The 15634-nt window shown below is 38.3% G+C and overlaps 1 protein-coding gene across 3 annotated transcripts in view; it reads left to right on the top strand.

Annotated features, from left to right (window-relative positions):
* The window catches only part of ARHGAP32 (Rho GTPase activating protein 32), a 255843-nt gene that overhangs the window by 213769 nt on the left and 26440 nt on the right, over positions 1-15634 (top strand). For all 3 annotated transcript variants that reach the window (XM_036747729.1, XM_036747727.1, XM_036747730.1), the window contains 2 exons: positions 9607-9756; positions 11492-11594. In XM_036747729.1, coding sequence (XP_036603624.1) covers positions 9607-9756; positions 11492-11594 — 253 coding nt within the window. The remainder of the gene's footprint in view (positions 1-9606; positions 9757-11491; positions 11595-15634) is intronic.

Below are 15634 nucleotides of genomic sequence, written 5' to 3'. Positions count from 1 at the left end.
TAGATTCCCCAGTCAGAACTGGCAGGGAGTACCCTTGATCTTCTGTTAATTGAAAGTAAAAGCATCACTAGGAATGTGAAAAAGGAATGAGATCTCTGTCATGCGCATCCTAAAATGCTAAAAATTTCAAGGCTCCAGTTAAGTCAGTTAGGGGATTCCAGGCAGTCGTGGACCAAACCTGTAGCTCCCTAGTTTTCGTAACTCTCGTGTTTGCGCTTAAAATTGCCCAAGATGCTTCCAATTGTTGACACTTTTATTTTTTTAAATCATTAATACTCCTGTATTTTTGCTGTTTTAAAAAAAACACACAAAATAAACTTTCCCTTTTGATAAATAAGCATAGTCAGTTGACCAAAAAAATGAATCAGCATGTTGCCCTTCACTCTGCATCGTGTATCCAAGTCCCCCTTAGGTACCTGGGAAAAGGGATTTCCTGAAAAGTGGATCTGGGATAGAGAATAGCTGAAGAATAACATTCTTCAGTGTCTAAGATTCAAGCCTTTATAAAAGCACCTGCTATATGTCAGATACCAAGGATGGTATACAAAGGTGAAATCAGAGAGATCCTACTTTTGAGAAACTTAAATTTAATGGGAGTTGAGGGAGGGATCATCTCATAGTTAGATACAGATATAGATGTAGAAATAGATAGATACACACACATTATATATCCCAAGAAACACTGAATGTTAAGAGTTCGAGAAGCATGGGAAGCAAAGTGGAAACAAACGGCATCAGGAATAACTACGTTGTATAACTACAGTATTATGGAACAGAGGTGCAGAATAAGATGTGCATTTTCATATATGGCCAATGTGTTAATTTGCTTTGCTTAACTGTATTCATTGGGTTTTTGGGGGGGGCAGGGCAGGGGTTAAGTGACTTGCCCAAGGTCACACAGCTAGTACATGTGTCAAGTGTCTGAGACCAGATTTGAACTCAAGTCCTCCTGACTCCAGGGCCAGTGCTCTACTCACTGCACCACCTACTTGCCCCCTATATTTATTGTTTTAAAGGAAATTCTGTTACCCTGACGTTTTTTTCAGATTAGGGTGGTTAATTCTTGGCCTGATAGATAGCATTTTGTTTTGTTTTTAATATTTTTTGTTATTCTTTACTTGTAATTACCATGAACATTTCCATCAGCAAAAAATAGAAAGAGGATGTATATGAAGCGGTGAATCTCTCTAATGTATAGCTTTTTAAAAAACACAAATGATACATGTTAGTTACACTTGTGTCTCCTAGAACTCCTTTTGTTCTTTCTGTGTGGTTTTAATGCTTCATTGACCCCCTTTTTTCATCACTATTACTCATCCCCTTTAAAACAAACACACACACACACACACACACACACACGCACGCACACGCACACACACACAAAACCTTCCCTTTTGACAAATGAACATAGTCATCTAACAAAATACATCTGCACATTTCCCTTCACTTTGTATCATTTAGTACACATTTTCTCATGTTTTTCTGAACAAGATAGTATTCTACAAGTTTGTATTTCATGGGGCAGGAAAGAAGGCAAGCTTGAAGTTGGTTTAAGAAATTCCGTGTGAAGCTCTGGTATAAATTTTATAACTTAAAATATTTAGTTGATTGTCATTTATGGATAAGAACTGGTTTTCTTAGTGTACTAAAGATTTTTTTATTATTTTAAGAAAAAAATAATAACTTCCCAAATCCCAGAAAATCTTTAAGAAATAAAATGATGCATTTTATTCTGTTTTTGTGAACAGCTTTTATGAACTTGTGAAAACATGAAATAAGTGGCCCTGAAAGGAATTTCAAATAGAATATTATATGCAAAACATGAGAATTAACTGGTCATAGCAACAAAATAAAACACTACATTTACATAGATTTGTGCTGTCCCTTAAGACAACCTTGATTGAATTTATTTGGATAGACTTTTAATGCCTTTACAGACATTATACTTTTCATTTAGTTCCAGTCTAGTTCATTCTTAGAACATTAAAAAAAAAAAACCTTGTAATCAAAGAACCTAAAGGTGTGTGCTTGGGTACCTGCATGCACACTAATGCATTGCGAGAAATTTATGGCGTTCCAGACCTGCCTGGTCTCACCTTATGCCCAGCTGGGAAGATTTTCAGAAGCTATGACAGTTTTCAGTGCCAACATGGATATTCACATTTGTTCTAATGTAAAAAATATCTGGATATCTCAGAATCCTGGTAAACAGAGTAGACACTCATTAATATTGGTATATCAGTCAACAAGCATTTATTAAGTGCTTACTAGTGAATAGAGTCTGATAAGTACTAGGAACAAAAAAGCAAACCCAGTCTCTGAGAAGCTTACATACTAATAAGACAGGCAACATGTACAAATATGCTGGTTAGTCAGCAAGCATTTACTAAGTCCCTACTCTCTGCCAAACACTGTGTTAAACACTAATGATACAAAGGCAAAAATAGTTCATGTCCCCATGGAGCACACATTCTAATGGGAGAGACAACAAGCAAATAGCTGTGTACGTATAAGATATACACAGGGTAAATTGGAGATCAACAACAAAGGAAAACTATGTACAAGATGCAGAAGCCAGATTCCGTGGGCATGAAAGCAATGTGACATAGTCCTAACCTGGCCATCTATCTATATGTGCTTCTCTCATAGTGACTTCTTAGAGTAAATACTAGATTTAAAAATTATTTTGACCTAGAAGTAAAAAGTATTTTGGGTCTTTTTTGTGGGGGGGAGGATAGTGGTCAAGGGATTGAGGGAGAAACTGTCATGCTCTCAATATTTGGGGGAAAAACATAGATTGAAAGAAGAAAAGATGCTCAAGATAATAAGTGTCTTATTGAATTTCTTAAATGAAACAAACTTCATCCAGTATTCAGCAGTAATTCTAAGAGACTCTCTAGCAATAATTCTGGAGAACCTGCCTTCATTGTCTGTACTCCACCTATCCGTTTCAAAGTCCAGTACATTTTTATTGGGTTTATATTTTTAGTTCATTGTTATAAACTAGTTATTGGTGTTATAAAGATTTACCATAAAGATACTGTTATGTGCTACATTTTAAAGTGTTTAACTTCTGGAAAAACTGGTTTTGTATGCTTTGGTTTAGGTTTGAAAGAGCCAAGTTTCATGTCAGTCCCACCCTGTTCAGATAAGGGTGTGGGAGACTTTTTAGATTACTTTATAATATAATATTCTAATATGAAAGTTAGACTACAGAATTTGGAATTAGTTTATATGATTTGCTCTAGTACTTAACTTGTCCTAGTATAAATATTAGTCTCTAGTATTTATAGTGAAACAATATTTAGTTTTTGATGTATTAGCTAGTTACAATGCACAGATTGACAAAGAACACAAGAATACCTTTACATATAAGATAATGAAAATTAAATCCATTTAAAATCATTGTCTCTGTCTTACTTTCCCCTTACTACTACACCATCAGTAGTGATAAGCTTTCAATGATTATAGGATACTGCCCCAACTTACTTGATGAATTCATTGACAAGCATTTATTATTTCCTATATAGCAGGCACTGTGCTATGCGCTGAGGGTGCAAAGATAAAAGTCTAGAATTTGTAAAGTGTATTAATTTATATAGTATATTAATGACAATAGAACTTATTCAATAGTCGTATTAAATCTTCCAGTGCTAAAAATGAAAAAAAAAATTGTAGGGGCTTTCTTCGGAGAATAACTCCAATTTACTTTGTGTGCATCATATGTCTATGTATACACATATGCATATATATTATACATATATTTGTAAGTTGTTTATGTGTTGTCTCCCCCTAGAATATAAGCTACTTGAGAGCAAACACTGTTTTTGCCTTTATTTTTATCTTCAGTGTTTAGCACCATGCCTAGCATACATACAATAAGAATTTAATACATGCTTGTTGACTTCAGTGGAACCACTTTCTACATGGAGCCTTTCATTATTCACTCCAATACTAGTGCCCATTCTCTGTTACTTTGTATTTGTTTTGTGTGTGTGTGTGTGTATGTGTGTGTGTGTGTGTGTGTGTGTGTGTACACACACACATATATGTACATTTTGTCTCCCCTAACAGAATGTAAGCTATCGTAGATGAAGTCCTATAACATTTTTTCATCTTGTACCCTGAATATTTATTACAGTGGGCATCTGGGTGGTGCAGTGGATAGAGTGCCAACCCTGGAATCATGAAGACATGAGTTCAGATCTGTCCTCATACACTTACTGGATGTATGACCATAGGCAAGTCACTTAACCCTCTTTGCCTCTGTTTCCTCATCTGTAAAATGAGCAAGGAGGGAAACCTCTCCAGTATCTCTGCCAAGAAAACCCCAAAAATGGAGACAGGAAGAGTTGAGCACAGCTGAAATGATTTAACTTATCACAGTACCTGACACACAGTAGGTAGTCATTTAATAAGTACTTGTTTTGATATTAGGAGCTATGAGTGTTCTTTAAAAGATTTAATATTTACTTTCCTAACTTGATTGAGTGGTTACAGGATATTGTAGTCCAAGTCAATAAACATTCATTATTCCTCTTCTCTGTGCAAAGTCCCTAGGCACTAACATAGCTACAAAGATAGCTAATACAAATATGTATACAAGTAACAATAATACAAGAGATCATTATGAACCCAAAATTGTTATGTGAGTTCCAAGGAGGAAAACTCAATTTCTGATTGAGGTAATCAGGAGGTGGCATTTGAACTAGGTGTAAGAGAGATGGATAAGATTTCAAACAGCAGCAATAGGAAGTAGTAAACAGAATTGATAAAATATAGAACCAGAGCTAGAAGAGACCTCAGGGACCATCTATTCCAACTCCTAGATGAAAAAACTAAGGTCCAGTGCTGTCCACGTACCTTACCCAAGATCATGCAAGGTAAAAGCTATCCACAGTGGAATTGGAACTCAAGCTCTCTGACTCCAGAGCCAGTGCTTTTTCTATTCTTCTATACTTCTGCCATGATCAAATTCCTAAGGAGTATTAACATGATACCAATGTGATGTGTTAATTGTAGATCCTATGCTATAAGGGGAGAAAACATGGAAATAACTGTATACACATAGAGGGTAAATTGGATGTAATCTCAAAAGGAAGGCATTTGGGGCATACTGTGAAACAGAAGAACCTACAGAATCTAATGATTAGAAGAAACCTCAAAGGCCATCTCATCCAATCCAAGCCTCACTAGCAATGATCATCAGCTTTCCAAGTCAACTAGCATTTCTATGTTGAAGTAATAAATAGAAAGAATACTGGATTTCTGGACAGAGAACCTGGGTTCAAATCTCAGCACTCGTGCTTAATACCTGTATGACTCTGAACAAATCATTTTCTCTCCCTGGACTTTGGTTTCCTCAATTGTAAAATATGCAGTTCAACTAGATGACCTCTAAGGTCACTTGCAGCTTTAAGTCTGGCCCTAAAACTCCCTCTTCTTTATATACTACTTTCCTATGCTCCAGTCCTGCTTCACTAATTGCCTATTAGATATTTCCAACGTGTTGCTCCATAGACATCTTAAATTCAACACGTCCCAAAACAATTTTTTCCCTGAAACTTTCCCTTTTCCTACTTCTCTGATTCTGTTCAGGGCACCACCACCCTTCTAGTCCCCAGGATTTCATAACCTTTAAGTAATTCTTGGTTCTTCTCTCATATCCATTCAGTTGCCACGTCTTGTTGATGTTATTTTCATATCTCTTACATCCATCTTCTTTCCATTCATGGCCATTTGTCTAATTCATGTCCTTAACAGGTTTCACCTAGACAATTATAATACCTTTCTAAGTGATCTCTGTGCTTCTAGTCATTTCTGCATTTAATAAATGCTCTTTGAATGAATGAATACCTTCTACATTACTAATGTCATCCAGAGGCTTGAAGGGCTCCAGAAAGAAGGTACCCCATACTTCTCAAGGTATCCCATGTTCCTTTTTTATTGGTTCAGTGTATTTAATATATTTAGTTTTCAGCATTGATTTTCACAAAAGTTTGAATTACAAATTTTTTCCCCATTTCTACCCTCCCCCCACTCCAAGATGGCATATATTCTGGTTGCCCTGTTCCCCAGTCAGCCCTCCCATCTGTTACCCCACTCCCCTCCCATCCCTCTTTCCCTTCTTCTCTTGTAGGGCAAGATAAATTTCTATGCCCCATTGCCTGTGTATCTTATTTCCTAGTTGCATGCAAAAACTTTTTTTGTTGTAGTTGTTTTTGAACGTCTGTTTTTAAAAACTTTGAGTTCCAAATTCTCTCCCCTCTTCCCTATCCACCCACCCTCCCTAAGAAGACAAGCAATTCAACATAGGCCACATGCGTATCATTATGTAAAACCTTTCCACAATACTCATGTTGTGAAAGATTAACTATGTTTTGCTCCTTCCTAACCTATCCCCCTTTATTGAATTTTCTCCCTTGACCCTGTCCCTTTTTGAAAGTGTTTGTTTTTTATTACCTCCTCCCCCTGTCTGCCCTCCCTACTATCATCCCCCCTTTTTTATCTTCTTCCTCCTTCTTTCCTGTGGGGTAAGATACCCAATTGAGTGTGTATGGTATTCCCTCCTCAGGTCAAATCCAGTGAGAGCAAGATTTACTCGTTCCCCCTCACCTGCCCCCTCTTCCCTTCCTACAGAGCCACTTTTTCTTGACACTTTTATGCGAGATAATTTATCTCCCATTCTATTTCTCCCTTTCTCCCTCTCTCAATATATTCCTTTCTTATCCCTTAATTTGATTTTATTTTTTTAGATATCATCCCTTCATATTCAACTCACCCTGTGCCCTTTGTGTGTGTGTGTGTGTGTGTGTATACATATGTGTGTGTGTATATATATATACACACACCTACATATATACATACATAGAAACACACATGTGTGTGTATATATATATATATATATATATATATATATATGCATATTCCTTTCAGCTACTATGATATTGAGGTCTCATGAATCATACATATCATCTTTCTATGTAGGAATGTAAACAAAACAGTTCAACTTTAGTATGTGCCTTATGATTTCTCTTTCTTGTTTACCTTTTCATGCCTCTCTTGATTGTTGTGTTTGAAAGTCAGATTTTCTATTCAGCTCTGGTCTTTTCACTGATAAAGCTTGAAAGTTCTCTATTTTATTGAAAGTCCATATTTTGCCTTGGAGCATGATACTCAGTTTTTCTGGGTAGGTGATTCTTGGTTTTAATCCTAGCTCCATTGACCTCCGGAATATCGTATTCCGTCCCTTAATGTGGAAGGTGCCAGATCTTGTATTATCCTGATTGTTTTTCCACAATATTCAAATTGTTTCTTTCTGGCTGCTTGCAGTATTTTCTCCTTGACCTGGGAGCTCTGGAATTTGGCGACAATGTTCCTAGGAGTTTTCTTTTGGGGATCTATTTGAGGAGGCAGTCTGTGGATTCTTTCAATTTCTATTTTACCCTCTGGCTCTAGAATATCAGGGCAGTTCTCCTTGATAATTTCTTGAAAGATGATATCTAGGCTCTTTTTTTGATCATGGCTTTCAGGTAGTCCAGTAATTTTTAAATTATCTCTCCTGGATCTATTTTCTAGGTCAGTGGTTTTTCCAATGAGATATTTGACATTGTCTTCCATTTTTTCATTCCTTTGGTTCTGTTTTATAATATCTTGATTTCTCATCAAGTCACTAGCTTCCACTTGCTCCAATCTCATTTTTAAGGTAGTATTTTCTTCAGTAGTCTTTTGGACCTCCTTTTCCATTTGGCTAATTCTGCCTTTCAAGGCATTCTTCTCCTCATTGGCTTTTTGGAGCTCTTTTGCCATTTGAGTTAGTCTATTTTTTAAAGTGTTGTTTTCTTCAATATTTTTTTCAGTATTTTTTTGGGTCTCCTTTAGCAAGTCATTGACTTGTTTTTCATGGTTTTCTAGCATCATCTCATTTCTCTTCCCAGTTTTTCCTCTACTTCTTTAACTTGCTTTTCCAACTCCTTTTTGAGCTCTTCCATGTCCTGGGACCAGTTCATGTTTTCCTTGGAGGCTTTTGTTGTAGGCTCTTTGACTTTGTTGACTTCTTCTGGCTGTATGTTTTGGTCTTCTTTGTCACCAAAGAAAGATTCCAAAGTCTGAGACTGAGTGTGTTTTCGCTGCCTGGCCATGTTCCCAGCCAACTTACTTGACCCTTGAGTTTTTCGTGGGGGCATGACTGCTTGTAGAGCAAAGAGTACTTTGTTTCAAGCTTGAGGGGATGCGCCATTGATTTCAGAGCTATTTCTATATAGCCATCTCTTCCACCCCAGCCCCCTTCCTTCCTCAAGAACCACCAACCCGGACCTGACTCAAATCTTTAGCAGGCTCTTCACTCCTGCTCTGATCTGTCACTTAATTCCTCCCACCAGGTGGGCCTGGGGCTGGAAGTAACTGCAGCTGTAGTTCTGTAGCTGCACCTCCCCCGCTGCCCCTGGGGCGGTGGCCGATGGAACTCTGTCCCCCACAGCTTTTCCCACTAACCTTCTCTGTTGTCTTTGGTGTTTGTGGGTTGAGAAGTCTGGTAACTGCCACAACTCACTGTTTCAGGGCGCTAGGGCCTGTTCCGCCCGGCTCCTGGTCTGGTTGGTCCTGCTGCCGCTGGCGCTGGGCTCCGCTCCCCTCCACTCTGTGCGCGATAGACCTCATCCAGTGACCATCCAGGCTGTCCTGGGCTGGATCCCTGCTTCCCTCTGCTATTTTGTGGGTTCTGCAGTGCTAGAATTTGTTCAGAGCCATTTTTATAGGTTTTTGGAGGGACCTGGTAGGGAGCTCACGCAAGTCCCTGCTTTTCAGCTGCTATCTTGACTCCACCCCCGGAAGCAGTATCCCGTGTTCTTTGGTGATGTTTCACTTGTTTGGCATTCTGCCTTACACCAAACCTAAGTCTTCCCTCAGACTTCTATCCATTTCTCCTCAGGAACTCAATAAGTTCAAGCATAGTTAGTCCAGTTCCCCTCCACATGGCGATATTAGTACATGAGAACAACTCTTATGGCCTGCCCATAATTCCGTCCTTATGCAAGTCTACTCTTTTCCAAATTAAACATCTCCAGGTCTGTAATCCAGTTCTAATTGATATTGCAGCTAACCAGGCAGGTGATGAGAATAAGATTTGGCTGAGTAGAATTAACTGGACTTTTCAGCTGAGCTTATGTGGAAGGTCAAGGAGAAGGAAAGGAAAAGTAAAAGATAGCACTTAAGTTTTGAACATGAATTACTAGTTAATTTCATGATTCTCGTAGAACAAATAAGGAATTAGAAGGAAGAACGGGTTTGGGAAAAGATAATTACCATGCTGAGGTTATATAAGTATACATAAATTTTTTAAACTCTACCAATAGGAATGACAATGAGGAATGATACAGTATACTATAGCATATTTATTGTTTAATTAAAAACAAGTTCCAATCAATTATAAATGATAACATTATTTTGTCATTCCTAAAGTCAATTTTTACCCTTAAAGTCTACTGCAGATTCTTTACAGAAAAACAAAAGCATCTGTGTGGATTCATAGAATTTGGTGGTTGGCCTCCATAAAGTGCATCCTCTTATATCACAATGAAAAATTTATTGTTATTGTTGCTTTTGCAGTATCCAAAAAGCACGGCAAGCTTATCACCTTCTTAAGAACATTCATGAAGTCTCGTCCAACAAAACAGAAACTGAAACAGCGGGGAATTTTGAAAGAAAGAGTGTTTGGATGTGACCTGGGGGAACATCTTCTGAATTCTGGTTTTGAAGGTAAATGCTGAGCTCATAGGCTCCTAATTTGACTAAATGACCTATATATATACCGATTGGAAGCAATATATAAACAAGAAAGAGAGGGAATTGACACTGATTTAGTTCAATTAAGCAAGTATTTTTTAAGGGCCTTTTATGTGCTCTTTACAGCATTGTATACAGTGAGGTGTATAAAGTATGTACAGTGACTTGGCCCTAAGAAATTTCTCTCTCTAGGTAGATAAGGTAGATTCACTGAGAACATTACAATACAAAATAATCACGTGTTACTTATCTAACAACTGTTATTGGCCCAATAGGCTGTCCTCAGGGAAGTACCCAATCCCCATATTTGCCTCAAGATTTTTTCATAGCTTACTTCTTGAAGAGAAGCAAGACTTTACAAGCATGACATTAATTGAGACTAAAATATTCCAGAACTCTTAATCCTCCTGCAAAGGGTAGCAAGAATAGGTTTCTTTGGTAGTACTTCTTTGAAGTAATTTATATACTCAGCAAGAGTGGATCCAGCCAGTACATTTGCAGAGCTGCAGAATTCAACAAGAGGTAACTATGGCCATGATTTTAGCTCCAGTTTTATACTTTAATTTTTGTTCTTTAAATTTAAATATGAATCAGAGACATTTACCTCAAATGCTTCTAGTCCAGAGAAGTTAGATATTTATGTCTAACTGGAATAACAGATTCAGTTATGCTTATAATCAAGGAGCTGTTCAGCGTATATTAGTGGAAAGAACTTGGGTCTTGGTGAGAACACTCAAGGACAAATTCTGGTCTTACTAGTTACCAGCTGTGTGACCACAGCAAGTCATTTAACTTTCTTTGAAGTTCAGTTTCCTTATATCTGAAATGAAGGTAAAAGCACTTGGAATATCCACCTCGTAAAATTGTTATGAGTAAAGTCTTTAATTAACTGTGAAGTACCATATAAATTTAAGATACTGTTTTTTTTGTTGCTTCACAATCTGTGGAAGATCTAGGACTTCATAGGCCTGACAAGACGTTATCACTTTATCTGAGAAACACCACAAAAACTAGTACTCAGTGTAAAAGTAAAGAACTGCATCTTTTTTATAAACTGCTTTAAGTTTTAACTTTTAGCAAAGGTTCTATTATTAATCTTATACTTTAATATATTAACGCACATTTTGAATAAAACTAAAATTAGTATGAATGGCTAAAGGTTTCAAAACTTTTGTTACAATTGTTAATTATACCATATGCTAGTGTTTTATTTTCTATTTCTTTCTGATAAGCATTCAACTGAATACTTTTGTTTTGCCCTGTGTAGAGTTTAGTGTAACAGTTGTATTTCTTTTTTGCCTGAAGTACTTAGCAATCAAAAGGCTCCCTCTTTGCAACAGTTCTCCTTATTGCTATAACATAATATAAATGAACCTACTGCAGAGAAACTTGGAGGAGGCCCCAGAGTCTGACTGAACAAACAATACTGACTGTCTTAATAATGTAGGAACCCACTCCCTAACCATAAATGTTATGAAATACAACCTTTCTTTATTATCCTGGGATTTGTTGTTCATTTTGCTTAACAGCAGTGAGCATAACCACCAGCTGAAGTGCACCACCATTACTGCATAATCCAAATATTTCTTCTCTGCTGGTACAGACTATGATTTGCATATGAGAGCTGATAAACTCATTATCCATGGCACTTTGAGTTCACATTACCATTCGCTATTACTTTAATTTTTTTAAAAAATAATTTCTTTAGTGCCCCAGGTTCTTCAGAGCTGTACTGCATTCATTGAGAGATATGGTATTGTGGATGGAATATATCGTCTTTCTGGAGTTGCCTCCAATATCCAGAGATTACGGTAAAGTTCCTCCTCTTTTTCCTTTTTCACTGCTAGAAAATTTGTTGAGAACTAATTGATTTCCAAATTGTTTTTCATGTGTTGGCGAACTTGAGTGGGCAAAAGGGAATGTATTATGAAAGAGAGGAAAAGTTGATGTTTATATTGTAGTCTGTGTAAGATTTTCTGATTAGCATATGCTTATCTGCAACTTCAAAAGTAAAGACGCTGCTTGCTTCATTGCTTTTTGAAAATTCCAAATTCATCTTTCTTTAGCATCTACCTCTAAAGCAGAGATTCTTTTTGGGGACATGCGCCCCTCTGGCAGTGTAATGAAGCCTATGAACCCCATCTCACAAGAATTTTTTTAATGCATTAAAATAAAATACGTGGGAAATGTCAGTCATGTTAAAATTATCAAAAGAGTTTTATGACAATTATCAAAATGTGGCCAAAAAAATCAAGTAAATTAGACCCAAGTTAAAAACCCTAATTCTAGAGGCAGCTGAACTTCTTGATATACTAGGCTATACTAGGTATTCCTACCCTCACTCTTGTCACTTCTAAACCTTCTGCAGTCCTCATTTAACTGAATCTGTTTTCCTCAAAGTTACCAGTAATCTCTTAATTACCGAATCTAATGACCTTTTCTAAATCCTCATCCTTCTTGACCTCATTTTAGCTTTGACACTGTTGATCACCACATTCTCTTGGACACTCTATACTCTTTAGGTTTTTGTGACACTGTTCTCTCCTGGTTATTCTTTTGCCTGCTTGACCACTCTTTTTCAGTCTCCTTTGCGGGATCTTCATTCACATCATGGCTGCTAACCACATACCTCCCAAGGTTCTATTGTGAGCCCTTTCCTTTTTGACTTCTCGAACTAGATATCTTGTATGCAACTCAAACTGTCCAAAATATAATTCATTATCTTCCCCTCTCTCCCAACTCTTCCCACTTCCCAGTTTTCTTATTGCCATCAGAAGTATCACCATCCCTTCAATTACATTACCTAGGATCACAGCCTTGATACTATCATCAACAGTTAACTTGCACTCACCCCATATGTCCAGTGTGTTATCAGATCTTGTCATTTCTATCTTCACAATATAGTCAGTTAAGAAACATTTTTTGGAGCAGCTAAGTGTCACAGTGGATAGAAAACTAGCCCTGGAAGTCAGGAAGAACTGATTTTAAATCTGGCCTCAGTCACTCACTAGCTGTGTGACCCTGGACAAGTGAATTAAGCCCAATTGGCTCCCTCCTCCCCAAAGGAAATGGTATTTCTTAAGCATTTACTATGTGCCAGGCACCTATGCTAAATGCTGAGAATAGAGAAAGGCAAAAAATAGTCCCTGCGGTAAAGGAGCTTGCAGTCTAGTGGAAGAGATGTGGCAGATGAAAGATGAAATGATTGAAGAAAGCACAGGTTCATTCTTCCAAGCATTTCTATTTATTAAGCAATGCATGTCTAACATGAGGACCAGATCTCCTCAGCTTAGGCCTGGACCCTGAATACAGGGGGAGACTGAGGGGTCTTACACTGCTGTTTGTAGAGCTACTTCTACTCCACAGTCATCGCAAGCTCTGCCAAACCAGCGCTCCTCCTTCCCCAAGAACCGCCAACCAGGACCGTGACCCAGATCCAAGCAGGGCAAAGCAAGAGAACACTGCTTCTGTGCCAGCAAAGCAATTCCTGCACTACCACTCTGATCTGCTGCTTGATTCCTCCCACCAGGTGGGCCAGGGACTCTGGAAGTAGCCACAGCTGGAGCTCTGAAAGCAGCCACAGCCAAAGCTTCTTGCTGCTGCTGCTGGGCCACCTCCACTGCCCTTGTTCCACTTACTTCTCTCACCCAGATCCAGCAGTTTTCCTGCTAGCCTACTCCATTGTCTTCGGCATTTGTGGGTTGAGAAGTCTGGTAACTGCCACAGCTCAGTGATTCAGGGCCCTAAGGCCTACTCTACCTGACTCCTGGTCTTGTCAGTCATGGCACGGCCCACTCTGGGCTGCGTTCCGTTCCCGATACAGTGTGATAGACCCTTCCCAGCAACCATCCAGGCTGTCTTGGGCTGCAGACTTGTTTCCTTCTGTTATTTCATGGGTTCTGTAACTCCAGAATTTGTTTAGAGCCATTTTTTACAAGTGTTTGGAGGGATTTAGGGGACAGCTTAAGTGAGTCCCTGTTTTCCAGCTGCCATCTTGGTTCCGCGCCCTCCCCCCCCCCCCCCCCCCCCCCCCCCGGCCATGAAGTTTTTATTGGCAAAAGAGAGGGAGGCCTCAGCTGGCTGTGGGTGTGAAGGCAAAGTATAGGAAGAAATAATTAACAATTAGATGATTCTATTGAATGTACTGTGGCACCCTGGACAAGGCATTTAACTTCTCTACCTTTGTTTCCTCAGCTGTAAAACAGGAATAGTTATGACAGCACTTACCTCCCAGGCCTGTTGTGAGCATCAGATGAGATGATACTTGGAAAGTGCTTAATAAGGACATATTCCCTTACCTTTCCCCTTGATTCCTAGGTGCTCTGGAGGAGTGCCCAGGAATTGTTTTGTTATGTTCTCTCTGGGTAAGGATCAAAAGCCTTTTGGAAGTGCTTAGGACTTTCTCCTATGGAATTTTACATATGAATGCTAACTCTAACTCTAGTGGGAAGAAAGGAACAAACTAAAACACAAGGATCCTAATGAATGGATAAAGCCTTAATTATCAATAGAGCCGTATACAACTGTGTGTATGCCTGTATCTTTTTTCTAGCAAGCCTATCCATTAATTTGCATTCATCAAAGGGAAGATGACACTTGAAGTCAAACAATTCTTAGAAGCAAACATATCCTTATAATATCGTAAGAAAGGATCTTAGAAACTGCAAAGCAATATTATAAAATAAATCACAGTAGTTAACAGTTTAACAGGCCAACATCATCTCTACTTGATGTGCCATTGACATTTTAAGCCTCAGCATATCCAAAATATAATTGCTTTTCCATAAATGCTTTTTTTCCTCAAACTTCCTTTTCATGGAGGCTAGATCTGTCTGCCAGATCCATAACCTCAGAGTCATTCTAGACTCTTCTTCTCTCATTTCCTATATTTAGGGCCTAAATCCTTTTATCAAGGGGATTTGTTCGGTGAAATTTGGATTCAGTCAAAGGGCTGCATTTTAGGAGAGCCATATGTGGCCCCAAGACCATAGGTTCTCCCTCCCTTGATTTAGGCAGTTGATAAATATGATTGATTCTTTCTCTAGAATATCTCTTTACTTATATAATCAAGCTTTAGTTTAGATTCTCATCACCTCTAACCTGTACTATTGTAATAGTATCCTAATTAGTCTCTTCCTCTTTCTAATATTCCTTTTTCTAGTCTCCCCTTTCCTTTCCTTTCCTCCCATCTCAGCTGCTAAAATCATCCAAGGCACAGATCTGACCATGCCCCTTTCCTGCTAAAAATCCTTCAGTGGCTCCTTATTGTTTCTAAGGTAAAATACCAACTCCTTCACTCAGCATCATTCTCAGGAATTGCAGGATGTGGCCCCAACCTACCTTCCTAGCCTTGTTTTTCATTACTCCCCTCAGCCACCTCTCTGGCCTCCTGTTTACACAACTATTCCTCCCCCTAACCTGTACCCCTTGCCTGGAATGCACTTGTTTTTCAATTAGAATTCTTTGAATCCTTATCTTCCTCCTAGGACCTAGGTTCTGCTCTAGGGCTTTGTCCTCCTAGAAGCCCTCTGTAAACTTCTTCATTGCCTTTGCTTTTCTATCTTCTCAAATTACTTTGTACTTATTTGTGTGTTTACATGGTTTATCCATCTAGGAACACGGGTTTTTAACCTGTAGTCCTGGACTTCAGGAGGTCTATAAACTTGGATGGGGAAAAAAGTTACATCTTCATCTCCCCTAACCTCTAATTGAAATTTAGCATCTTCTTTAATGATGTAAAAATGTTATTCTGTTTCACCAGGCTGCCCTAAATGTCTTCCATGACATTAAAAGGCAAAAAAGTTAACCACAATTGTAGAAGAAAATAAAATTGCTGGAAGGCATGGATTGG

The sequence above is a fragment of the Trichosurus vulpecula genome, chromosome 2 (genome assembly GCF_011100635.1).
Source record: "Trichosurus vulpecula isolate mTriVul1 chromosome 2, mTriVul1.pri, whole genome shotgun sequence".
NCBI classification, from domain to species: Eukaryota; Metazoa; Chordata; class Mammalia; order Diprotodontia; family Phalangeridae; genus Trichosurus; species Trichosurus vulpecula.
The sequence above is the reverse complement of the archived record's forward strand: the minus strand, read 5'-3'. Positions and strand labels throughout refer to the sequence as shown.